Source organism: Pseudonaja textilis, chromosome 15, assembly GCF_049901715.1.
Source record: "Pseudonaja textilis isolate UNSWEBS1 chromosome 15, rPseTex1.2, whole genome shotgun sequence".
In the NCBI taxonomy this organism is placed as follows: Eukaryota; Metazoa; Chordata; class Lepidosauria; order Squamata; family Elapidae; genus Pseudonaja; species Pseudonaja textilis.
The window spans coordinates 522709-547432 of NC_142004.1; the positions used below are offsets into that span (position 1 = coordinate 522709).

General features: G+C 52.3%; 1 protein-coding gene across 5 annotated transcripts; it reads right to left on the bottom strand.

Moving 5' to 3' along the window:
- Positions 1-4: 4 nt before the first annotated feature.
- Positions 5-24724, bottom strand: MYO1H (myosin IH). 5 transcript variants are annotated; one of them, XM_087912957.1, is made up of 33 exons: positions 24508-24724; positions 22122-22341; positions 12571-12732; positions 11868-11983; positions 11447-11645; positions 11232-11312; positions 10589-10768; positions 10393-10491; positions 10163-10276; positions 9740-9811; positions 9529-9648; positions 9300-9367; positions 8973-9078; positions 8318-8398; positions 7695-7786; positions 7446-7540; positions 6729-6775; positions 6461-6541; positions 6021-6126; positions 5555-5672; positions 5028-5141; positions 4862-4938; positions 4137-4205; positions 3928-4012; positions 3559-3718; positions 3196-3279; positions 3010-3103; positions 2409-2464; positions 2163-2298; positions 1559-1629; positions 1370-1467; positions 909-1008; positions 5-637 (listed from the first exon to the last, which is right to left on the bottom strand). In XM_087912957.1, the coding sequence occupies exons 2-33, from the start codon at positions 22131-22133 to the stop codon at positions 614-616; spliced, it is 3117 nt and encodes a 1038-aa protein (XP_087769083.1). In that variant the 5' UTR covers positions 22134-22341; positions 24508-24724; the 3' UTR covers positions 5-613. The 5 variants fall into 5 exon arrangements, with proteins under 5 accessions (XP_087769083.1, XP_087769082.1, XP_087769081.1 ...); XM_087912956.1 differs by lacking the exon at positions 24508-24724 and having other exon boundaries at positions 22122-22407; XM_087912955.1 differs by lacking the exons at positions 22122-22341; positions 24508-24724 and adding an exon at positions 19770-19872.

The window sequence follows — 24724 nt, forward strand, 5'->3', positions numbered from 1 at the left end:
TTTAATTTTTCATAAATACATCACAGGTTGCTAATACGGACAATAACGTGGGGTCGTAACTCCAGGAACAGAAATACCTTATTCGCTTGTCTTGGAAGTAGAACCTCAGTTTGCATTTCACAAACGGGGGTCCGATATTCACCGGCCTCCGTCGACTTTGCAGAGAATTTGGTTGAACACAGACGCACTCGAGACACAGGGCAGAGTTTCACAGCCGGCCTGGGGGCTCCTCTTCCGGCCCTGCTTAGAAACGGCGTTTTTTAGGCTGAGATTCTTTTCTGGAGTTCTGCATTTTAAAACCGGGGCTTGGGGCTGTTTGGTGCAGTTAAGGGTTAAGTTATTGCCAACTGGAATGTGGAAGCCAGGGATCACGACAACCTCAATCAGGCCCCGATCTAGGCACCAGTTCTGGGCGAGGTTCACGGAGGCTGTTACGGGGCCTAAGGACCAATGGGTGGACGTTGTTCACGATGACTCTCCACTCCAGCAACCTGACCACATCAGCGTCTGAGCGGGTTGACGAAGACGCCTCCCTTCTCCACAGAGGCCATTTCAGGGACTTTCTTTCCAAGCAGACGGAGTAACGGAAAACCCTCGGTCTGGGTTTCCCCCGTCAGGACTTCATCTTAGTCGACACCTTTGGGGTTTAAACAGAACAAGAGTTATTTCAAGATAGCTTCTTCACCACTCTGAGGACCTGCAGCCGGCCAGAAAGCTCCTGCAGCCATGGAAAGAAATAAGAAAGGAAGGCCTTTTATTTTTTAAAGCAAAATGAATTAACAGAGGTAGATTGCCTCAACGGAACCTCCTTCCACCTTTTGAGGCCCGGCTGGCCAGGGAGGGAAATAGCATTCAGGCTTGGCCGGATGGCCTGGAGCACCTTGGATTGATGCGCTCGGGAGGCTCACCACTGTGAGTTGTCCGTTTTTGGCTTTGTAGACGTGAGGCTCCTGCCCGGTGGTGAAAACCATGGTTCCTTCTTTCCCGGGGCTGATCTGGAACTGGAGGCTGTTACAGAAGAGGGGGAAACCAGAGGGCATCTTCCAGGGCCTGGTGGCTTTGGCCGCCTCTGCAGCAGAGCCCCGGCAGGGGAGGAAGACGCGGGGGGCTCATCCACAGCACCAGGCCACAGGCCAAAGGGTCTCCCCCCACCCCAGCCCACCCCTGTGAGTCAAAGCAGGTCTTGGTTGAGAAAACAAACATTTTGGAACATTGAAGGAGGGAGAGATTCAGGCAGTAACTGCTGTGCATTGTGCAAGGGAAGTCTTAGGTTATTCGCGGTTTCTTCGGTGGGTTTTATTCAAGTGGTGTTAAAAGACAACCCAGGCCTCCCAAGGCTGCCGAAGCAAAGGCAGCCCCCCCGCCTTACCTTCCCTGGACCACGGCCACCAGGTCCTGCTTATGGGCCAACATGCAGAGCTTGGTGACGGTCTCAAAAACGTGCTCGCACTGCAGGATGGCATCTCCCTGCAGGGAAGACCGGAGGAGGAGGAGGAGGAGGGTTATTTCCGATCGCGTCCTGAAGCGGGAGGGTCTCCAGAGGAGCAGCTCCCCTCACCTTCTCCTGCTTGGGGTCTTCTGGAACGTGAAGGACCACCAGGCCGTCGCTGAGGCTGCTGGTGGAAATGCCTGGCAGGGAGAAGGGACGGAGAGCGCGTCACACGGGCGCGAAGCGGCGCTCCTCCTGCCCCACCACAGGGTAACTTTTAGGGAAACGTGGGAGGAGTTTCCACTCTTCCCCTTTTTTTTAGAAAAAGAAGGGCTCATCAACCAAGCTACGACTTCCACGCCCCTGATTCTTTTCCGAGGTGACACTGCAAAGATGGAGCTCTTGGTTCTTGTTCCGACATGTTGGAGCCTTCCTGTCCCCGAGTCTCCCCTTCCCAGCCGGCCTCCACCCACCCTCGGATCCATTCAGGCATCTTTCCTTGTCTTCAAGGGACGGGCTGCCTTCCAGGTATGGAGGAGGAGGAGGATCCTCCGGGCCCAGACCAAAGCTCCTCGCTTCTGCACCAGCCCTCCCAGACCCAGGGCAGAATCCAGCCCCGCCCTCCCTCCTTCCCCTGGTGTGTGTGTGTGTGTGTGTGTGTGTGTGTGTGTGTGTATCCAAAAGGGACGAGGACCGAGTCCACCTGCCACAGAGAAGCGGTTTCAAAGGCTACCTTTGAGGGCGGCGTACTCAATCCTTTGCTTGACCTTGGCCGTCTCCACCACGTAAGCTGCCACCCGGGTCAGGACCAGCAGTCGCTCTCGGGGCTTGAAGCCATTCCGGTCATACTTCACCACTGGGGTGACATACTGCAAAGCAGCACAAGAGACGAGAGGCAGCTCAAGATCCGCAGCAGGGAGCCAACCCTGGGCGCGGCCCGGACCCACTTACCTGTGGGGCGCCACCCTCTCTGCCTTACCTGGACCTTCTCGTGGCGGATCATCTGCAGGACTTTGGGGCACAGGTCACTCTCACCTAGGAGGGAAGGGGGCAGGAAGCTCTTCTGAGGTCTTCGAAGAAACGCTTGGCACGCCAGAAATGGGTTCCCCCCCCCTTCATTATTTCATTTAAATAAGAACTTATTTTTCCTGCTGGGCCAGAGAACAGAATAACAGAGTTGGAAGGGACCTTGGAGGTCTTCTAGTCTGACCTCGAATGACCCTGTGCCATTCCGGACAAGTGGCTGTCTCTTTTTAAATGCGTCCGGTGGCGGAGCAGCCGCCACTTCTGGTCCCCTGATCGATTGCCCTCATTGACCGGAAGTTCCTCCCGGGTTCCAGGTTGCTTCTCTCCTTGATCCGTTTCCCTCCGTTGCTGCTTCTCCCGCCTTCCGTTTCAGGTGCTTTGGAGGGTGCGTGGAGCCCCTCAGGTGGTCCTTGGACCCCTTCCAACTCCGCTATTCTATGCTTCCCCCAAAACTCTTCCCCCCACCCCCCGCAATTATTTCCAGGCAGTCAACAAGGGAGAACCCTCCCCTTGAGTCCGGCCAGGGTCTCAGTAGGGTCTGCCCGGCTACTCACTCAGCCGGCTGTCCACGAAGGGCTGGTTCAGACTCTCCACGTAGCCAACCTTCTTCCCAGAGAAGATGGCGCTGGCCACGGCTTTCTGCTCCATCTGTTGGGGAGTCGAAGAAGAGCTCAGGCCCCCTTCACCCCTCCCAGGATGCCTGGGAGAGCCTCAGGAGGCCAGGAGCCCCGCCCTCTCACCTGGGCCTTCTGCTCCGCGGTCATCCCGCAGCAGTATTTCCGGACAAGGTTCCTCTTGCAGATGGTCTTCAGGAGAGCAGAGGTCTGGGTGGCAGAAGGGGAGAAGGTGGACATGAGGTGGACACTACAACCGCCCGCAGACCCCCTGGGGAGGTTCTGTTCCCAGGGGACCAGAGGGTGCCCCAGCTCAACCCCCCCCCCCCAGGTTTGCAGAAGTCAAACGTGGACCTAAGTTTAGGAGCCCCACTCAATCTGTCTTTGCCTCCGCTAACCTCAGAAGGGCTGGTGAGACCCAGCCTCCCGCCCTGGACTCTGCAGCAGACTGCCCCTGAACAGGGAGGCTCCCCGCAAGCCCGTTCTCACTTGTTGCATGATCTCTGGAGGCTTAAGCCAGCTTTTGTCCAGGACGGTCTTTGGAATGTGATCCCTGAGTTTCATGAGGTAGGTGTACTGCACAAACCTCACAAAGTCCACGTTGTCGGCGTTCAGGGGTTCCCTCCGGTGAATGAAGCCTTTTAAGAACCTTCCCAAGGGAGAAAAGTAGCATTCAGGACCTTCCTCCTCCTCATCGCCCCCAGGCATCTTCCCAGGTGTAGACCTGCATGTGTGTGTGTGTGTGTGTGCGCAGACATCCGTGCAGGACACGGAATAACCGGATGAGCAGGGGCCCCCCTCCCGGCTTCTTCTGAGAGGCAACGCAACGGGAGGGATGGTCCCAGGTAGGAAACTTACCTATGGATTGTCTCCACTGCCCACAGTCTCTTCTTGGCCAGCCTGCGTGCCAGCACCCCCCTCCAGGCCGCCTCCAGCAGGATGGCTGCAAGGCAGAAAGCATCCCTAGCTCACCTGGGGGAGCCTCCCTGCCAGCAGAGGAAGGGCGAGCCACGCAAGTTCTCACCAAGGCTCCCAGCGGTTTTCCCTGCCGGCCAACTGATCCTTACCGGCTTGTCTCATCTTCTGGAATTCCCGCTTCCCGAGGCAACCTCTGAATTTGGCTTGTATTCTGGAAACTGAAAAGAGGGGGGGGGGAGGAAGGTGTGCTGCCCTGAAGGAGCTGCCAGGTGAAAGTCGCTTCTGTTTCTTTGGGGAGCCCTTGGTGACTTCCCGTGGGGAAAGGAGCAGCCAGACTGCATCACTCCGTTTTCTTTCCCAGAACAATCACTTCTAACTGCAAATTCCAGCGACAGAAGCTGGGACTTCCTAGCCTAGGATGCTCTTCGAAACTGAACCAAGAATTGCGATGCATCAACAGTCTTATTATGTTCTAATGGGACTGGAAGCAAGTAGCTCTTAGAGATCTTTCCCATCATCCAAACGACCCGGCCTCTCTAATGAAGAGAAGCCAGAGATTGAGGGCGGGACCACCTTAAGGCAAAGAAGACCACCCCCAACAATTAACCCTAAATAGACCTGGGTATTGGCTTGCCAGGCTAAACCTGGAGGCTCCCATTTGGCCAAAGCTGGGAAGGAGGATCAGGAAGGGCTGCGCTAAATAGCCCAACGGGGACTTTAATCCTGCAGCCCGAGAACATTTGCACCCAGAAGTTGTATTCATGGGCAGGGGGTGGTCCGGGGCCCTCAGAGCATGACTCCCTCATAAAGACAAGGACCAGGTGGGGAAAGATCTTTCCAGGCACGACCCCAAGAGGTCCAGGCGCATACATACTCAGGAGGTGTTTCCTGTGTTCAAAGGCATCTTCGGTGGCGAACAGCGTTCTCGGGAAACGAATGAAGAGCTTGGTCCTGAATGAGACAGAAGCTGCCCTTGAGTGGGGAGCCGCGGGGAGCGACTGCACGAACCGGCCCCCAAACCCCACAGGCACCTCCTCTACCTTCCCATCTTGTACTCTTCGGGCTTGTAGCCGATGTGGTGGATGAGCTTCTCCACTCCCTTGGCGGCAGGGCCTCGCCACTGGGGCCAGGTGTCCGGGCAGAGGGACTTGTACCTGGAATCCGTCAGGAGAAATGGATCCCAAACTGGGGGAGGGGATCCGGGAGTCCCACAATCTTGTCCGGCCAGCACCGGACTCGAGCTGACCGCTGCCTTCTCGATCCAGGCACACACACACACCCCACACACACCCCAGAAATCGTGATGGCGGGCAAAGCTTCTTTGGAGGATGCCAATTCCGCTTCCTCTCCACAAACCTCACGGCAAAAGGACGGGCTGTTCAACCCCACAGCTCCACAGGTGACCCCGCTCTTCCTAAAGTGTTACTAAATGAAGGGGGACATTCCGGTATCCAATCCCCAGCAAAATGTTTTGGGGCTGGGGGAGAAACTAGATGCCCCCCCTCTTGTGTTCTCAATTCCTGCTGCAGCCATGGCACGAGTGGGGTGGGGGGTGGGGTGGCCTCACCTTTGCAGGAAGTGCTCGTACTTCCGACGGTAAGCAAAGCCAGCTCGCCTGACCCGAAGGTGCTCCATTAAACCCAGGTATTTCACCTGGTGCCTTATCAAGGAGTCGTCGAATTTGTCTGCACAACAAAGGGGCAGCCGGTTCAGGCACCGCTCCCCGCTACAGGTTTCCCAGGGTCCGAAGTCCAAACAATCTCCCCCTCCATCTGCTGCCACCCAAGCAGGTCTCCCCCCGTGCCCTGAGACGGGCAGCCTCTGGCCTCTCCAGCACTGCCTGCGGTTTTAAACTCCACACATTCTGATTTCTCCAGGGGGATGAGAAACGTTACGGGAGCCGCCTCTCTTCAGGGCAGCCTAGATTTCAGGTGGCCTCCGAAAGGCCTTTGGGGCCGAGGACGGATCCATGAAAGCCCAGGTGGAGAGTCGGGCAGCCCCCCCCGCCCTTTCCAGCCCAGAGGTCCCCGTACCGGGTTCTTTGTCCCCGTTGGGTTTAATGCACCGGATGTAGGAGGGCTCCTTGGACATCAGGATGTCTATCAAACTGGACAGGCTGGTTTTGAACTGAGTGGCAACCTGTACATGCCAGAAGACCTCGGTTACAGGCATGGAAGGAGTGGGAGGCCTGTCCTGCAGCTACAAGCTGACCCTAAGCAGTTAAATGTGATCTTCAGTGATGTGAAGACGAGTGCGCGTTGTGTGCACTCAGGACACAATGTGCTAAAGGTCACTGCAAGCCCCGTTTCCATGGGCACCCTGTCCCAGATTGCTAATCCTGGGCAAGGAATGCTGAAGAAATTTCTCCTCTGCTAAAAGGCGCCCCCCCAATTCTATGAAGTGCCAATCTTTTGCTTGGCTCTGAGCTAAAACATTGCAAGAGCTCGTCTCATGGTCGGAGGAAAGCACTCACCGTCTCGGGCCTCCTCCGGTTGTGCAACTCCGATGACCGGAAGCATTCTTTCAAGATACCATTTCTGGAATTGCACAGCACCTTGAAACAGGTTAAAGCCCGAGGTTACAGAATCTGTAGCACCCTTTCCTTTCCATTCTGAAATCCACCCACGCTAAGAATTCCTGCAACTCTTCCTTCCTTCACCCCTCTTCTACTTCTACTTCCATCCCTTAACTAAAAGGCAAGAGAGAAGAAGTTCACCTCAATGGATCCAAAATATTCTTACCTCTTTGAGGTTCCGGTAAAGAAGATCATTATTTTTCTCCAAAAATCCTAAAGACAGCAGGAAATAAAGTTAAAGCAATGCTAATAAAATTAGGAAAGTGGAAGAGAAAGTCTTCCTGGACATGAAGCCAGGATGATCTTAGCAAAGCCACTGCTGGCTTAAGCCGGTGTTTCTAACCTTGGCAACTTTGGACTTCAGCTCCCAGAATTCCCCGTGCTGGCCGGGAGATTCTGGGCGCTGAAGTCCACTCAGCCTGAACAATGAAAGTCTTGGGACTGCTGTGCTCATCAGGGCCCGGCTCTTTTGCCAGGAGGTTTTGGGGGTTTTTTTGGAGAAGAGGCCCAGAAAGAGAAACTTCACCAGCCCTCTCCAACTCGGGCCAACTCTCCCGTACAACCACTGGGGGGTCTGCTCGCTGGGAATGAGGGGCTATAATTCAACGGGCTTGGATCAGCCATGGCACACAGAGAAACCGGGAGTTGTCATTGGTGCCCAGAAGGCTTTGAAGTGAGGCCTTTCCAAGTGAGACTGTTGGATTCAGTGGAGGAGAACTTTTGCCAAGAGAAGTTGCTTCAGAAGAAAAGTGTTCCTAGCCGTGAACTCTAGAAAGGAGGTGCTTCCAATCTGAGGTCTCCTCGATTTTATTTTATTTATTTTGTCTGAAGCAGGAATTGTTCCTGTGAGCTCCAGGTGAGGAGGGGATTTTCTCCCTCTTACCCACTGTGCAGTAGGTCACTTCTCCCGCGTAGTGAAGCAAGCGGAAGTCCACCCAGTCGATGGACTTCCGGGTTTTCAGGTCTGCGAGCTTTCGCCTGCCGAGAGGAAGAGAAAAAAGAGGACCCCGTTGGCAGCTGGGCCAGGATCAAACCCAGAATCAGGGGCAGTGGGGCTGAACTAGGTTCTGCTCCAAGAAGGGCCCTTGGGAGAGGAGCCCACCCCCTCTAGCCGGAGGGGCACGGCACTTACGTCACAAAATGGGCATGGTCTCCTACTTTCTCCTCCAGTTTTTCCAAGAAACTCAGGTCAGTGGCTTCGCCGGGCCGCAAGCATTCTTCATCCTGAGGCAAGAAAGACAAAAGACCGTTGCTGGCTCCCCACGTGAGCGATAAATAGTCTATTGGGCTTAAGGTGAGGTACGAACCAGGCCATTCTAACTTGTTCTATGAATCCTGTTGAGAATGAATCCTGCCCAATGGTTGTGTGTCAGGCACGGCCAATGTGACTGGTTCTTGAACCTAAACCAGATGCGTTGGGCTTATATTTAAGCTGCCAGCCAGCACACCTGGAGGTCTCCTGATCCAGAAAAGTGGGCATTGGGAGCATCTCCAAACATGGAAGAAAATTCTTTCAGAGTGTTCCTCATTCCCAGGTCAGCCCAGGTCCTAGAAAACCACCCTGTGGTCCACTTTCCCTTCTCTGCCGATGCCAAAACAGTTTGTTATGTGAGAATGTGAATAACTCTTTGCTAGAATCCCCTAGCTATTTAAAAAAAAATTTCAGTCCCCTAAATTACTTTAGAGGGCAACCTTGTTTGGAACCAGTCATCTTGGCAAGTGGGTAAACTTACTCAGAATTCAGTCTTTCCTTACCAGTATGGAGATGATGCCTTTGTGCTTTTCCTCTACGAGGTCACATATGATCTTGTTATTAAAATAGGGAACCGGTTCCCACTACGATTAGGAGCAAAACACAGGTGGTCAAGGCACAGCAAGGCCATGTTTGGCCGAGTAAAATTCCACTTGAAACAGCAAGTCCACCTCCACCAGCCTCTGGAGTCAGAATTTAGAGGAACTTTGGGAAGAAGACTTAAAAGTTTGGGGAAAAACGTAATTTTCCCCAATTTGGGCTCATTCTCTTCACACCAAGAAGGATTCCGGCCTGGTAAAATTTGGCAGGATTTTGTACTGTTTTAAATTTACTGTAAGACCTGCTTGACTCCACTCAGGGGGTTGGATAAAATGAGTAAATTTATGCATCGTGTAAAAAAAGTTGCTTTTTTTTTTAACTCTGCAAAGGATCCGTTGCCTCCTCCAATCCTCGGAGCCTCCAATCCTCGGAGGAATGCCCACCCCCGCCCCCCAGGTAGTCTCAGGGATGGCCTGGCTACTGCCGCTTCTTTCCTTCTGCCTCTTCCTGCCCCTCTCTCCAGCCCTGGGGCTGCCAAGCCTGGTCAGGCCTTGCTGCGGGAGGCTGGGGGTGGCGGGTGGGGGAGAAGGTTTACGGGGGAGGCAGAGCAAGAGCTACCTCAATGCCTTCCAGCTCATATTCCTCTTGTTCCGCCTTCAGGGTCATCTCGATCAGCAGCTGGTGGAGTTTCTCGTTGCAATAGTTGATACAAAACTGTTCAAAACTTGAACACACACACACACACACACACACACACAGAACAAAAAAACAGAAAGTCATTTTAAAGTAGTCATGTTCTAGTCACTTTCACCACCCCACAACTAGGGGAAGGGAGGTTGTATGACCACTGCCGCCTCCTCCTCCTCCTCCTCCAAATCCCATGTTCTTGTATCTCTTCAGTTTATCTCATAAAACATTTTTGGTCTCGGCTGAATGGAGCCTTACCTGTTGGTCTCAAAGACTTCGAAGCCATAAATATCCAGAAGGCCAATCACGGTTTTCCTGCTGAAGTCCTACCAAGCAAAGTGAAGACAAGCAGGAAGGTCCTTGAGGGTCTGCGCACGAATGGGGGACGAGGCGCACCACCCCCAGGCAACCCCAGTCAGCCCCAGGGGGACGGGAAAGACGTGCCGTTTATACAAGGGGTCGTGACAAACAGCAAGGAAGGACCCACCCGGTTTGCTAAAGAACCGTTGATTTTGTTGACTAGCCACGTAAACGTCCGTCCGTATATTGCTTTCGCCACTGCATCACGAGCGTAAAATGCCAGGTCCACATCCAATGGGCTTAAAACCTTCGGGGAGGAAGAAAATCCCAGTGGAAACAGGTGGGGGCAGATCTGCCTTCCTACTTTCTTGCAAAGGCGTAGGGAGAAGGAGCGGTACCTCTTCAAACCGAGCCTCGATTTTCCTGTGGGTTAGAGATTCTTGGAGGATGGACAGGTGGACGCCCAAAAGCTAGAGAGAGGAGGGAAAAAGACACCACTAGGTACACAACAGCCAATAAGCACTAGAGACGCGTGTTCAAGTCTTCGTCAGGGCTGGGGTTCAAAACCTGGGGGGGGGGGAGGGAAAGCTTTCACACGGAATGGGACCCCCGTGCTCAAAACTACTCCTATGATGGTGCATTTGCACCACAGTATGTGGAAGCAGTGCAGGGAATTGTTGTTGAATTTCAACACTGGCACTGAAATGTTTGCCCGGAAACGCTGCTCTACGCCAGTGGCCAGGGTGGGAAACCAGGTGCTTTGCGCGCTGGGCTGGCCTCCTCCAGATTAATTCAGAGTCCCTGACGCGCCCAGCTGGCACCTTGGAGATCCAGTGGAGTTGCGTGCCATTGGTAATGATGGCGTGGCCATTGCTGTCTTCTTCAAACTGGATGTTGCCCAGATGCAGGACGCTCGCAATGATCCCCAAGAGATTCTGAGAAGGAAGGCAAGGAAGGCGGTCAGATCCAGCGTGACTCCCGCTCGTCCCTAAGGGGGAAAGGGCTGTTCTAAATAGGCGCGAAACTCTCCTTCCGCCTCCGCCCCTCCTACCTCAATGTCTCTCGGGGCAAAGTCAATGACCACGAAGGCCTTCTGCACGGTCCTCCAGTCGCTTTTGTCATTAATGGAGGGCACTTTGGCACAGCCTCCCTGCAGCCGAAGAGAGAGACAGCGCTGGAGCTTTTGGCAAAGCCAGGGGGGCCCAGGAGGGATGACAGTCTGGGGACAGCAAGCGGCGCCACCCGACCTGCACCAGGTAGGAATACTTCTGAGGGCTGCGTCCCAGGCCCAGCCCCTCCAGCAGCTCCTCCTCCCCACCCTCCAGCAGCTGGTAGAAGACGTGGAAGTTGCGTTCTCCGGGGTTCTGGTGCACCACGCGGGACTTCTCAATCAGGTAGCTCAGGATGTGCCCACCGACCGGGGCGCCCTGAAAGAGACCAGAACCAGAGAAGCTCCTTTGCCACAGCCAGTCGTCCCGCCCACACCCCAGCTGAGGGCGCCACCTGCACCCAGCTCTTCAGCCCCGTTTCTCAAGGCCCCGGTGAGGAAACTTGGAATCGTTGAACCCAGAGCCCAGACAGTCAGACTGGGTGGATGAAAAGAGAGGCATCCCTCCCCAGCCCCACTCCCCCAGTCTGAAAGGACCCTGCCGGGGGGTCCCGAGAGCTCTTCTCAGTCCCAACCTGGCCTACTCCGCAGGGGCCTTGGGAAGATAAAAGCTAAGGGAGGCATGAGTATCACACTTTTTATTTCTGATTTAAAAAGAAGAAAAATACAACCTCTAGTAATATATAAAAGATTCTACAAGGTGGCTACATTTCATTATTCCGGACTAAAGAGTTAAAAATGCAAGGTATTTTTTTTAACCCCACATATTTTACAAGCTGTACCTTAAAATCAAACTGGATATCCATGTACTTTCCAAACCTACTTGAATTGTCGTTCCGTAACGTTTTGGCATTTCCAAACGCCTGTGGGATAAACAGAGTTAGGGGATTGAAGAGTGGACGGGGCTCCCTTCCTCTGCCCCGCATGCCCGGCTAGATGGCCTTCAGGGGACTCCCTCCACCCTCGGGACCAACAGCCTGGATCCCCAGCCTGGCACCTCCAGGACAGGATTGGAGAGGAGCAAGCGATCGCGGACGATCTGCAGCTGCTCGGTGGTCGGGCAGGTCATGGCGAAGAACTGAAGGATCTTCTTCGAGGCCTCCGTCTTCCCGGCTCCACTTTCTCCAGAGATCAGGATGAAGTGGTTGTTGTACTCGGTGCACATCAGCCGGTAGGCGTTGTCAGCAATGGCGTAGCTGGAGAAGAGGCGAGGAGGGCAGTCTGAGGACTTCCCCAGAGGGCAAGGGTAACACAAGGGGGCATTTCCCAGAGGGGGCTTCGACTCCCATCATCCCCAACCCGTACCGGGACTGCCTCCTGCGTATAATTATTATTGGGGTATTTTAACGGGATGGATGGATCCCGCCGGGACCCGAGGGAGGCCACGGAGCAGGAAGTGGCTTGGCGCCTGTGCTCACATGTGGGGGGGCAGCTCAAAGAAGTTGACCCCTTTGTACTGCTCCATCTGCCTCAGCGTATAGATGTCCAACTCCTTGTAGGGATTCACAGACACCAGGAGAGTCCCGATGTAGGTCTAGAGGGGGAAGGCAGGAAGGCGTCAGGCTGGCAATCGGCAGACTCACAGCGGCCTGTGAGGCCTCCAGAACAAGAGGGCGTGTGGCATGGCCACCGTCCAGCGCCGACCCAGATTGGCACTCCTCACTCCCAAGAACATACCTGGTGGGGCCTGAGTGCCCCACAGAGAGATGCCCTTTCAGAGAAGAGGGGCACCACCCCCCAGGAGGACGGTGCCAAGGGGGTGTGAGCGGCAGCAAGGAAGGAAGGGAGGGCAGAGCTCTGAGCGTGCCAGACTCACTCGCTGCTCTGGGACCAAAGCTGCCCCCCACGTCCTACCCCAGGGCCAGAGGGAGAGGTGGAGCTGCTGCCAGTTGCTGCCCCAGCCGTCCATCAAGGGGAGGTCCACAGCCTCCCATTTCCCCACACCCCTCGCCGGCTCGTCTCCTGGCTCTTAAATTCGCCCTTGAACCCTCCGGAGGTAGCAGCCCACTCGGTTCAGTCCAAGGCTTCTGGTCTAATATTATTTTAGCGCCCTCTTTCAACCCCCCCAAGACCAGCAGCACCCCCTGTTCCAAGTGGACCGGCCATTTCGGGTTTATTTACGTAGATGAGGTTCTCCCGGTATCGCTTGCGCAGGTTGTCCAGGAAAGCCGATTCGCTGGTGTGAGAGTCGAGCAGGACGAAATCTTGAACGCCAACTCTGTCGCGGGCGATGAGAGCCCCCTCCATGTTCAGCTGGTGGGGCTTCTTCCACACCGCCTCCTTCTGCAAGCCCACAAGAAAGCGACCCGGTTAGGGGGCAAGTCAGGAGGCTTTCTTTCGGGTCTTGGGGAGGTGCACCTGAGCGATGGGGAGGCCGCCTTACTCTTCTTTTACTCTCAAGACAACCAGAAAGCAGAAGTCTTGGCAAGCTACGCCCAGGAACGTCTTTCCAAGTTTCACAGGCTGCAAAACTGGAGAGTGATTTATACTCATAAATGTAGCCAAGTTGGCACATCGAGTAACCTCACAAAAACAAGGGGACAAAAATCTATGACATTCTCTCTGTGGATACATTAAGTTGGGTTTTTTTTCTTTTCTTTTTCCTTTTCCTGAAGCCAGGAAATTCTGTTGCAATATTTTCACGCTTGCTGGATACAAAATGCCAGCTGCCGTCCTAGAATTACGCTGCCTTCCCTTCCCACTGAAGTCCAAGAACTAATATCCGGACCCTCCCGGAGAGGCAGAAGCACCCCCGGTATCAGGTAGCTGGGCCTGGGCTGAAGCCTGGCCTGGCTCCTTGCCCTGCCTGAGATGGAAGCAGCTCTTGGCTCTCCTTGGCTGGAGCCTGGAGCGGATAAAGATCGGACCCTGGCGCTCTCTCTCTCTCTCTCTCTCTCTCTTCGGGATACCAATTTACCGAACCTGCAACCCAGAGACTGATTTACAAGGTCAAAGTTTTCCTTGTGGAAAAGGCTTTGCTATTACGGGTGCGCTCTGAGCTGGGCTGTTTTCTTGCAGGCGTTTCATGACCCAACTAGGTAACATCATCACTGCTGGAAGGGAGTGGGGTTGGAGGAGGAGGAGGAGGAGGAGGAGGAGGAGGAGGAGGAGGAGGAGGAGGAGGAGGAGGTGGTTAAGCGTGATGTACCAACGAAGGAGACTCCAAAAGGCTGGAAAAATCCTCTTAACTGTTGTGCTTCTGGCACAACCTTTCTTCCCGGTGGGGATGCCCGACACCTTCTCCTCCCCCTGGTTTCGGGTCTTGTGCTATTCACAAAGAAACCCTTTGTGAGTTTTAAACCTATTACGGCAGGATTGGCCCCGCCTGGACCGTTCCAGATCGCGGGAATATTTCCCGTCATTCTCCCAGCCTGTAACCTGCCAAAGTTTTGAGGAGGCTTGTTCTGAAATAGCGATGCTTGGTCATCTTCTCGGGCTTGGTCAAGAGAGGCACCTCTGGCTGAGCAGCCCAAATTTTCCCCGATGGACCAGAACAACTTAAGCGCCTAGACGGAGACATGAAATGCCCTCTTCAGAGAACTGGGCTGCCCATTTCCTCTGGGAGGGGCTTAGAGTCAACTCAACATCCCAGTGTAGGAAAAACTCGGCCGCCACCCAACTTTTCCGTATCTCTTTTGTGGTGGGGGATGAGTCTCCCCCCGCTTGGCCCAACATTGCAGGATGCAGGAATGAAATAAAGTGCAGCTTTTATAACAGGAAAAAAAATCAAAGAAACACTGATATACGTGCATGGAGTGAATATCCATCACAGTGTGGTGAAGCCCCCTGCAATTCCAAGGCACAACTCCGTTAGCCAGCTAAGAGATCTGGTTCTACCACTGTGACAGAGTCGAGCCTTTCAAGAGTTTTCCTCTTAGGAGTTAACTGCTGCTTTCTTCTTTTGCCCTGGCAGAGGAAATGCTTACGATGGAAAAGGCGCAAATTAAAATGAAACCTTGCACCCCGTTCCGGGGAATCTCAGGGGGTCCGGCCATAACACGCCCCGGGCTGCAGCCAGGGAAAGGAGAGCTCCGGGTTCACTGATGTGGCTGCATTGAGCGCGGCTAGGACGGAGGAAGAACGATTGAGAAAAAAGGATGAACCGCGGGGATCCAAGGGGCAGCCTCCTCCCAAAAGGCATCCCTCGGGATTGGAGCGCAAGGTTTGGAAACTCAGCATTTATTCGACCAGAACACCCTAAGTTTACAAACAAAGCCTCCACACCTTCCTAGGAACTACCTATAGTCCCAGGTGCTACCTTATTAATCCTTAAGCTTTCAGGCTCCTACCAGTCTTAGACTGTGAAATTGCAGATGGCCCATCACAACAACAACAACAACAATAAAAACATTTTTAAAGGTTCAGTTGACTGAGTTTCATGTTTAATGAATAAAAGATAGTAATAACAACACCTTACCTTTCCTGAGACCCGCGAGAGAAAGAGAGAATGAATAAGCAGCCTTGAAATCCCAGGAGCTGCCTGGGGTTTAGGTGCCCCCAACCTCTTTCTCCCCCCCCCAACCTCTCCCTCCTGAGCTCCTCTCTTCCCACGGGGGAAGTTCTCCTCCTCCTCCCGTTCTGTTCTCACTTCACCTCACTTCCAACTGCAACTCGCATCTTGCTTCCACCTCTTTGGCAGGGAGGAAGGAGCCCAAGCCAAAGAGAGAGAGAGAGAGAGAGAGAGAGAGAAATCTCTTGGCCACGCAAGGAAGCATTGTTCAAATGACCCCTGTCCTCCCCAGCCAGTCAGAGAGGGAGGGAGAGGGAGATAGTGGCTGAATCGTCCTCCGATGTAACATTTCAGCAAAGAGATCTTTGACAGAGACGGAAGGGAAGAAGGAAAGGAAGGAAGGAAGGGAACGAAGGACGGAAGGAAGGAAGGAAACAGGATAGAGGGAGGGAGGGAAGGAAGGAAAGGAAGGAAGGAAGGAAGGAAGGAAGGAAGGAAGGAAGGGTTTCTCCTTGTAGTGCCACCAACTTCGGTACCTCACACCCTTAGATTCATCCTCTCAGTCCATCCTGCCACCCAATTCAGACGGTGCCTGGTAGCAACCAGAGGGTCACTCAGCTCTTTCCTCCTCCTGTAACAGGCCAATGTCTACCAGTCATCTTATCCTCATACAGGAAGTTGTTGGGCTTGGATGTTTTGCAGGCCTTACTAAGGTTGGGAATTGAAGCCCACCTGTCTTACTAGTGCCAGGGTTGGGAATCGTTAGCCTAACCCCATAGATGTAGTGAAGGACCCCCAACCCTGGGGGGGGTCAGGCAGGACTGGTGGATGTCAGGACTTTAGCCATGGCTGCGGAACAAAAATGTCCGCTCCGTCCCCCGTTCACTAGGAAAGGAATCCCAGGTCACAGGCCGAGGCCCAAAGACGGGTGTGTTCCTAAGGCCGAGAGGTGGGAAACAGGAGGGATGGCTCAGCAGCCGTATGCTCTACAGCCGGCGGGTACCACCACACACGAGAAAAACCTTCAGAAAGCAAGAGGCTGATTCTGGAGAGAAGGAAGCCCACCACCATCTGGCCAGGGGTGGCTCTCAGCCCCTCCAGCCAGGAGAGGCCTGTGCCAAGGATGCTGGGAAGGCCCAACGCACCCGGCTAGCTCCGTCTCCACAAACCGGGAGCCCCTTTCCTCCACCAGAGGCCACCCTAAGCTCCTTCTCAAGTCAAACATCGACCTTTCTGCTCCTTCTCAGCCCATCAAAGAACATAAAAAGCTGCAGAATCGGACGGATTGTTCATCTAAGCTGCTCCTGGAGGGCATCAGGCTAGGAAAGGGCCTGCAAAATCCAGGCGTCGTTAGCGCGCGCGCACACACACACACACACGCACACACACACACACACCCCGCACTCCCGGCTACAAAAGTTTGGACAACCGAGAAAGACAACCGCGATCCTTTGCTGCCGACTAAGCATCTGTTTGGGTCTGGCCGGTTCCTGGGCGTTTGCAATGCTACAACATCCCACCCCTCGGTGACGTGCGAAAAGGCTCAGCCACAAAGAGAACCTCCTCAGGGAGGAAAAAAACCCAGTCGTGAAAGTGTAAGTGTGGCGTGAAGAAGGTCCATAATTAGTCCATGGTGTGAATAAACCATCATGGCAGAATTTGAACCAAGCCCAGAGGAAACCAGCACATGATGGCTTATGGATATTTTGAATGTTATTCATATGAATACGGACTTACGAGGAGAATCCATTCATCTGTATGGGCAGGTGAGCCCATAAAGCAGCTTTTACTGTAGGGGGCTGTTGGGGAGGGGGCTGCTCTCCTCTTTCTCCTGCTGCCTTTGACTGTCCTAGCCATTCAACTTCTGGTGCTGCAGGTCATTTCCTCCACTGTAAACCTTACCTCAGAGGGCCCACATCTGCCCGGGATTTGCTTGGTCACACCAGGCCCCCAGAGAAACCCACCCGCAGCCTGGAAGTGACCTACGTTGCCTGCCCATCTCCCAAGTTTTCTCCACATTTTCTTCCCTCTGTTTAATTCTGCTCTCAAGGCAAGCACAAAACCTCCCTTTCCCCGCTTCGTTCGCCTTTCCTCTAAAGCCGTTTAAAGCCAGGGGTTTTTGCAAAAGTGTGAGTTGTAGAATTGTTTCACCGCATCAAAACTGCAAGAAAGAAAGAAAGAAAAACTTGAAGTCTGGGAACTAGCATACGCTCTTCTTATATGAACCAAGAATCTATCTCGCTGAATGATGCTGCATTCATCTATGGGGTTTTCCATGAGCATTTTTATTTCATATTCATAAAAGCTTTCGCGCCAAAGGGTAACGTGCATCTGATAATTTGCGTCGCTGCTTGGGAAAAGGACACCACCGTTGAGTCCTAGAAACAAGAAAATCTCAAATGTGCTTGCATCCCACGGAGCTTTTTTCAAATTTTAGCCTCGTTTCTTCCCGAAGCCACAGAAAATGCCGGTTTTGAGGTTGAGCAGTGGAAAAGAAATGCCTGTAATTTTCGCACAGCCTTAATCCGAAGAGCCATTGACAATCCCTGCAGAACGGAAGGGTCAAAGGGGAGGTGCGCCTCAGCCTCCAAAATCAAAAGCAGAAGTGAAAAAGAAAGCCCTCCGATGTCCAAACATTCCTCCTAACCCCTAAAACTTCTAACCCTTCGAGGGGTTCGGGGCTGCCATCTCGAAAGCCCCTCGCGGGCCCTTTTCACTGCCGTCAGGAGACGGGCCAGAAAGAGCTTAGGGATAATCCCCTGAGAATCAAAACCCCTTCACAAGGGAGAGAAAATAAAGCCTTTTTCCCAAAGTGCTTGTGAAGGACAACATTTTTGTACCCATCGCATAAAAACGTTTTAATACGCTACAATCCTTTACACCGATATCCCTCCATTTCCTTTCAATAATTATTCATTAGAAAACATTTAACGTCACTGCAGATTTCACACCGGGCACTCTGGGCACAAAGGCCCGGCCGAGGACCCTTTTAGAGGGCGGCCTGGGCTAATCTGAGAAACGGCGGGGAGGGGGAGGGCCGGGCAGGACACAACAGCCCCGATAAATGGGGCAGCTAACGGTCAGCGCTCCCCGGCCTCCCTTGACGCGCTTCAGGTTGACGCCCGCAACAAAGGAGATCTGTTCCTGGCCGTTCCTCCTTCTGGGCAGGTCCAGGCCGGCTCTGACCTGGAGACCAGGAGCTCCTTGGGTCCCACCTGCTGGAGGACAGTCCCAGCCCCCAGATCCCAGGTCTCTAGAAGGCAGGTCAAGACGATTTAAAAGGAAGCTGTCCGTCCTGGGTCCAGATGAGCGGCCCAAATCAGAGGGCTGCTGATGCCCAGGGCTGAGCCCCAGCCTGGAGGGAAAGCCAGCCTCCTCCTCTGCTCAGGAGGTGGCGGAAATGTTCACACCTGGAGGAGGGCTGAAAACAGGGCCTAGGGGCATCCAAGTGGCCCCGGGGCCCACTTGCGACAGCAAAAGGACCCCTTTTTTCTTCACCATGGGAAAAGCAAGGTGAATGGGATGGCCTGAGTCCCTTTTCTTTCCGATCCCGGCTGCCTTCAAACGCTGCCCTGTCAGCAGCAGCCCCAGCCCTTTTACTGACTGCTCCCCTTGTCAAAACATTTCAGGAGGTTAATGATCCAGGCCAGGGAACAGCACCTCCGATTCCTCTTCATAGGCCAATAAACCACTACGTGCTGTCCTGGCACAACAGGCCGGTTTGCATCCTTTGCTCAAAACTGAAATACGGCTACACTCCAGAAAGCAAACACCGCAGGGAGTCAAATGATGGCAACCAATTTTAACATGTCTCCCCCCTCCCAAACTTTGCTATTTAGGGAGAGGACTGGAGGGGCTGGGTGGGTGGGGTGGGGGGGTGAGTGGCACCTTGCCTCCAGAAACCCCTTCAGTTGGGTAGACAAATACCTCTCTTTTGATGGCTTTTAAATAGACTGCCATTATTGTTTTATTGACCTCCAATGCAAATTGCTTCGGGACATTGTGTTTACTGGGAGCTGCTTGTTCCCAGGCGGAGGGGAAAAAGCAAAGCTGTCTCACCACCTCCTAGGAAGCACCCACTTTCTGGTGTTATTGGGGGCCTCTGACTTCTGAGAGGGAGAAAGGCCTGGCCACCTATTCCCAGGGAGCTGCAATCTCTTGCAATCTGCCCAGAGTCACAGTGGGCAGCCTCAAAATCGAAATAAGAACAAGGGGCTGCTTATTTAGGACTGCTACAATTGTGCTGTGGCTTGCCCCAAAGTGTCTCTGGATTTGTTTTCTAAACCTACAGATCTTTTAACACTTTGTTGCCTGCCATCTGACCTTAATTTAATCGCGTTATCATTTTGCAAGCCTGAATAGCTGAAAACTCAGGAGTGGTTCCTTCAAAATAAGCAGACAAACAGCAAACACCAGGAATGGATGCCTGCCTTCACAAATGGTATTTTCACACACCCATGAGCGTGAAAGCATCGGGCCAGCTGTACCTATGGAAAAACGAAAAGCGAACGGGGCAGCAATTATCTGCGATCCGTGCAACAGGTGAGCCGGGCTTGTTGCTCACCTTCCTGCTTCACAAGCATCTCGGTCTGCAGACTCAGTGAAAACAGCAGCAAAAGCCCCAAACCTGTTCCAGGTTCCTCCTTCGGCATTTAACTGCCCTCCAGGTTCACTTAGCAGAGCATAAAAGGACATTCAAACTCCACAACGGGAGCACTTCACGCTCTTCTCCCCTTGTTTCCTCCAAGGAGGATTCCCTGAGATCCCCGTCCTTCTTTAACCCTACAAGAGCTGAAGGGTCTACAGCGTGAGAAGCCAGCCGTTCGTTCCCTTCGGAAGCTGCCCCCAAAGGCCCCGAGGAAGCACTTACCGCCAGCAGCCCCTCCATTCGGACGATCACCGGCCCTCCCCCAACTAAACGGCGGGCGGTAGCGCTGAGAAGGTCCCTTTTATGGCTTGCACCGGTGCAGCTGTTTCTATTTGGCCTAGAGGGGAAGCGGTAATTGCTCGAGGGAAGCTTGAGATCCTACAACGGCGGCAGCAGAAAGCCGATCCTGATCATTCCTGAGGCCTAAACCGAAGGCCGAAGCCACCAGCAGCCACAGCAAAGCTGCACCAGGAACCCCCGAGGCTCCCGGGATCTCACTCAGTCACCCCGTCCAGCACTTGGGGCCCTGAAGGGCTTTTTCATGGAGGGCAAACAGAGAACTTTAGAAAGCCAACTGTGCTAGTCTCGACCAACGCACAACAATGGAGGGTCACAGGCTTCTGACAAATTTATTTCAACACGAATTTGCCGATTAATCTCCAAATCTGCTTCCCAACTCGGCAGCCTCACGTTATCCCAAACAGTGAGGAGACTGAAGTTTCACCCACCCTCACCAAAATGGGGTCCCCCCACATCGTCCCCCATTTTCAGTAGCAGCCAAACCCCTGGAAATTGGACAGGTCAAGCCTTTTTCCTCCTCCAGCTGTGAAGCAAGAGGCCGATTGCTCTGGCAGGAACTTCCTTCTTGCTAGCATTGTCCAGGCCGCAGAGAGAGCCGCCACTTTAATTTTAATCCTCGCTTTCCCTAACAAGCTCCCCCACCTCCCACCCCACCCTGGCCATGCCTTGCTTAACAAATAAATAAACGAATGATCAGATTCTGTTCTGGGCTGCTTCACAGCTGACTGCATTGGGAAATTAGATTTTTATAACGGCCTCACTGGAAAGGAAAATGAAACGGCAAATAAACGACCTGTCCCTTCTCTACTGCCCTGTCATCTCTGACTTCCAGTTCAGCATAATTGCAAATCTTGTTTGGTAATCAGAATCGCAAGTGGCCTCACCAGTTTCAGCCCAGGACAATGTTCAGGCCAACCCCCAAACCTACTGGATTCACAAGGGCCCGAAACAATCCCCCCCTCCAATTAAAGCGGTGCTGTTCAAACTCGGCCCCTTTAAGACGTGAGGAGTTCAGTTCCTGAGAGTTGAAGCCCACACATCTTAAAGTGGCTGAGTTGGAAAACGTGGTGTTAGAGTAACACAATGCAGTCCTTGAGGGGCTAGAAACAGACCCACCTCAACCCCGATGCTCATCCAGGCCAAGGGTGCTTGGCTTGGATCTGGCTGGTCCCCCCAAGAACAGACCCAGCCCCCCTCTTTATGGAGGTGTCCCACAGCAGCCGCTTACGGCCCGAAGTGGGGTGGCTGGGCGCCCTTTGGGATCAACCGTTCTTGCCGCCAATCACCCGGACATCCGGTTGCAGGGGACAGACTTGGTTTTACACTGTTGACTCCATGGAGCCTTTGGGTGTTTTTGGCTGATTTAAATGAGAAAGTTTTGGTTCTTGGCTTTACGAAAGGGGACACCCGTATTTGTGCTCTCTGGGATGTTGGCTCTCCAAATTCTCTCCCTCCACAGCTACAACAGGGAACATTTGTTGTTTTACTTGGTGGGCATAGAAAAGGTCAGCCCCTCTCACCCCGCCCCCACCCGCATTAATGCAATGGCAAAAGGGGGGCACCCTGAGGCCTGGAGCTGGGTCTCTCTCTTATCCAGCCACTCAGGAGGGTTGAACCATGGAAAAGAGCGCGGACATCCATGAGAGAGAGAGCGATCCCAGGGCATCGAGGTGGCTCCCCAAAATCAGGGAGGAGCTTTCTGGGTCAAATTTGTGGAAGCTTCTCTCAGACTCCGCCCCCCCCCCAGCCTTTTTATTCTTTTTTAAAAATATTATTATTAATGAACAACAAACAGAAAAGAAAACATTAAAAACAATGAGCGTGGTGCATATATAACAAAAAATACAAATTACATATGTACGTAAATATTGATCATCTTAGCTACAATTACTCCTTTCTTTTTTTTAAACCAGTGGTAAAACTTTTCCCAAATTCTGTAATAATCAGATTCAGCCTTATCTTTTAATTCTTGAGTTATTCTATCCATTTCAGCGCACGACCAAATTTTTCTAATTATTTCCATCTCTTCTGGCATATCCTTTCCATCTTTGGTCAAGAGCTCGTCTTGCGGCAGTGGTAACATGGATTATTAGGTATATTATCTCTTTATTATACTTCCCCACATTAATTTCCAACAAGAAAATTTTAGGTCTGAACTCTATTTTAATTTTACGCACCTCTTCTAACCAATTTCTGATTTTCAGCCAATATATTTGGGCTTTTTCACATTTCCACCATACATGGTAATACGTTCCAATTTCTTTATTACATTACCTGGGTCGCCATCCTGAACGCTGATCCTGAATGCCAACGGTCCGACTAAGCCATTCAGGACTCTGGTGAGCTGGCTTGCTTAGGATCCAGCGGAGCAGAACCTGATGCCAGGAGCCCGGCAAAAAGACTTTTGCGTCCCAGCGAAACACGCTTAATAATTCATGTGGTGTGTCGGTGGCTGAGCCCTCCGGGCCCAGCATGCTGGTATTGGCTCATCCTGCTGATAAGAATGAAACACTGGACCTTCTCGGAGATTAGGTTGCAGCAGGCACTGCCTGATCTTTGATTGCTGCAATTTCTCGACAGACTAATTACTAAGGGCAGAAATAAAGCCGGGACGAGAGGAGGAGGAGGAGGAGGCTAAAAATCCCCGGCCTTCTTGCAGCTCCTTCCGCTCGCCTTGCTAGGCCCCTGGGGGTCCCTTCCGCAGACAAGAGTCCAAGGAAGCCGATGTAAGGGTAACCTGTACACTTAATAATGCATAGCAGCTGGTAAGCAAAGAGTTACAGGATCTCTTTTCACCAGTTTAGTCTGAGACTGGTGGCAGTGCTTAAAAATTAAAACTAACAAGAACCAGGCTGATGTTACGACTATATATTTATGTTAAATATCCTTAATAATTCAGGGATGCCTCACACTAGATACAGAATAAGGAATACCTGGTAACTGCAGGTCAGTCACCTCCTGGTGGTAAAAATGCCTACAGGTGATGTAGAACCACGTTTATGATTCCCACCCCAATGCGTGGCATACTCTAGCCAGGTAGACGGCATCAGGCCAGCTGCATATATGAAAAACCTCCACAACCTCCGGAAGCAAGCAGGAAATTTCTCCTCAGTTTTAGGTTGTTTCTCTCCTTGATTTGTTTAGTTGGAATGTTTTACTATTACTTATTAATTCATAACATACCTGTCTATCTTTCATCTCCTTTTGGCTTGGCCGTGGCTTTTAAAAAATGCTAAGGTAAAATTAAATTATGGTTAAACATAATCCACAAATCCAGTCTGGCATTCTCCTGAGGAAAAAACAACAACAGCTCCCGCTTGCATTCTCCTGGCAAATGGGCTGCTATTCCCGCAACAAGCTAGCTAACATCCAAGCAGAGAGAACTCCCAGGTATCTCTGGATTCCTCCCTTGCTCTGATGGGATGAATGACTTTTAAGCAACATAATACCTGTTTTGCTCCTGTTTTACACACCTGTTTCTTTGCCAGCAGCCCCAAGGGAGCAGAAGTGAAAGATATCGTTTGCAGGAGGAAAAAATGGAAAGAGGATTATTATTATTTTGCCAAGTGCCTTGGTGCTTCTTGTTCAAATTTAATTGAATTCTTGCTTGTGCTAAGATAATCATAAATTATTCAGCCCTGCATTCATTAATTCTAAATATTACAAGCAATAAGTTGGGTTTTACTGCACTGTTAGGGTTTCAGGCAGATAAATATGTCTGCTTATTTTTAATCATACTCTTTTGATTAGTGATGCCATGTTGACTGAGAAATTTAAATGTCTACAATTCACAGGTATTAAACGAGTTGTAAGAAAAAGGCAGGCATTTTAAAGGCAATCATTGTTTAAAAACAGTCTCAAAAAGTAAATTTTCCAAAGGATTGAAGATAAAATAGCAGGGATCACTTGGATTTTGTTAAAGTGACAAGTGAGCAGCAGAATATGAAATCCAAGAGTGACAATCTCACCAAATGCTCGTTTCCCCACTGATCTCTTGGGACGAGATCTGCTCCTCACATGCCCACTCCCAATGTTTTCCTGCTTTGGAGCCCAGCAGGGGGGAAACGGGGTGGGCTCTTGCCGAAACCTCTTGCTATAAAGAACGATGAACAGTCCGGAGTTGCGGGGTTCCTTTTAATACCCGATTCTGTGCACCTCCCCTTCTCTGCCCGTCTACACCAGATCCCACCTCCTACTTTTAACCTCATTTCTCTCTCTCTTTCTCTTTCATTTTTCTGGAGGGAGCTTCAAAAACTCAACCCGTGAGGAGCGTTGCTGCTACCAGGCCTGCTCAGCTCCTTCCTCAGAGAAGCCCGGCCTCCGAGGGAAGTGGGCAGGTGTGTCTTCTCCCTCCCTGCATCTTCCTGGAACAGAACATTGCATTACAGCCATAATTTCATGCTCTCTGGTTTGAAATAAAATATGGTGTAGCATTTTATAGCGCAATGAATTATGCGGGGTTCTAACACTGCAATCCTAAACACCCTTCGCATTTGGGAGCGACTGTGCAGAAGACGTGCTGAGTTTGTACCCTGGCCTTGCAGTGTGGGACATGCACTTTTGGACCTCATTTTAACAGGGCCTCCGTGCAAAGGAATTAAGCTGAATTTATGACCTCTGCATGGAAGACTTCTTTAAAAATAAATAAATCCCTACTTACCGAAGCTGATGACACGGAGGGATCTCGGCGAGGCTCCTGGCGTGCCACAGCCCTGCCTACCTGAAGGAGTTTCACAACTGCTTCCAATTTCACAGCAGAGGTGAGGCCTGTCGGTTCCACCTCTCCAGTCTGCCGACTTAAACCGGGCAGCAGCCCCAGGCTCAGCGGACGTCTGAACCACCCAGGCCCTACTCATCCCCAGCTGCCTCGGTCGTCT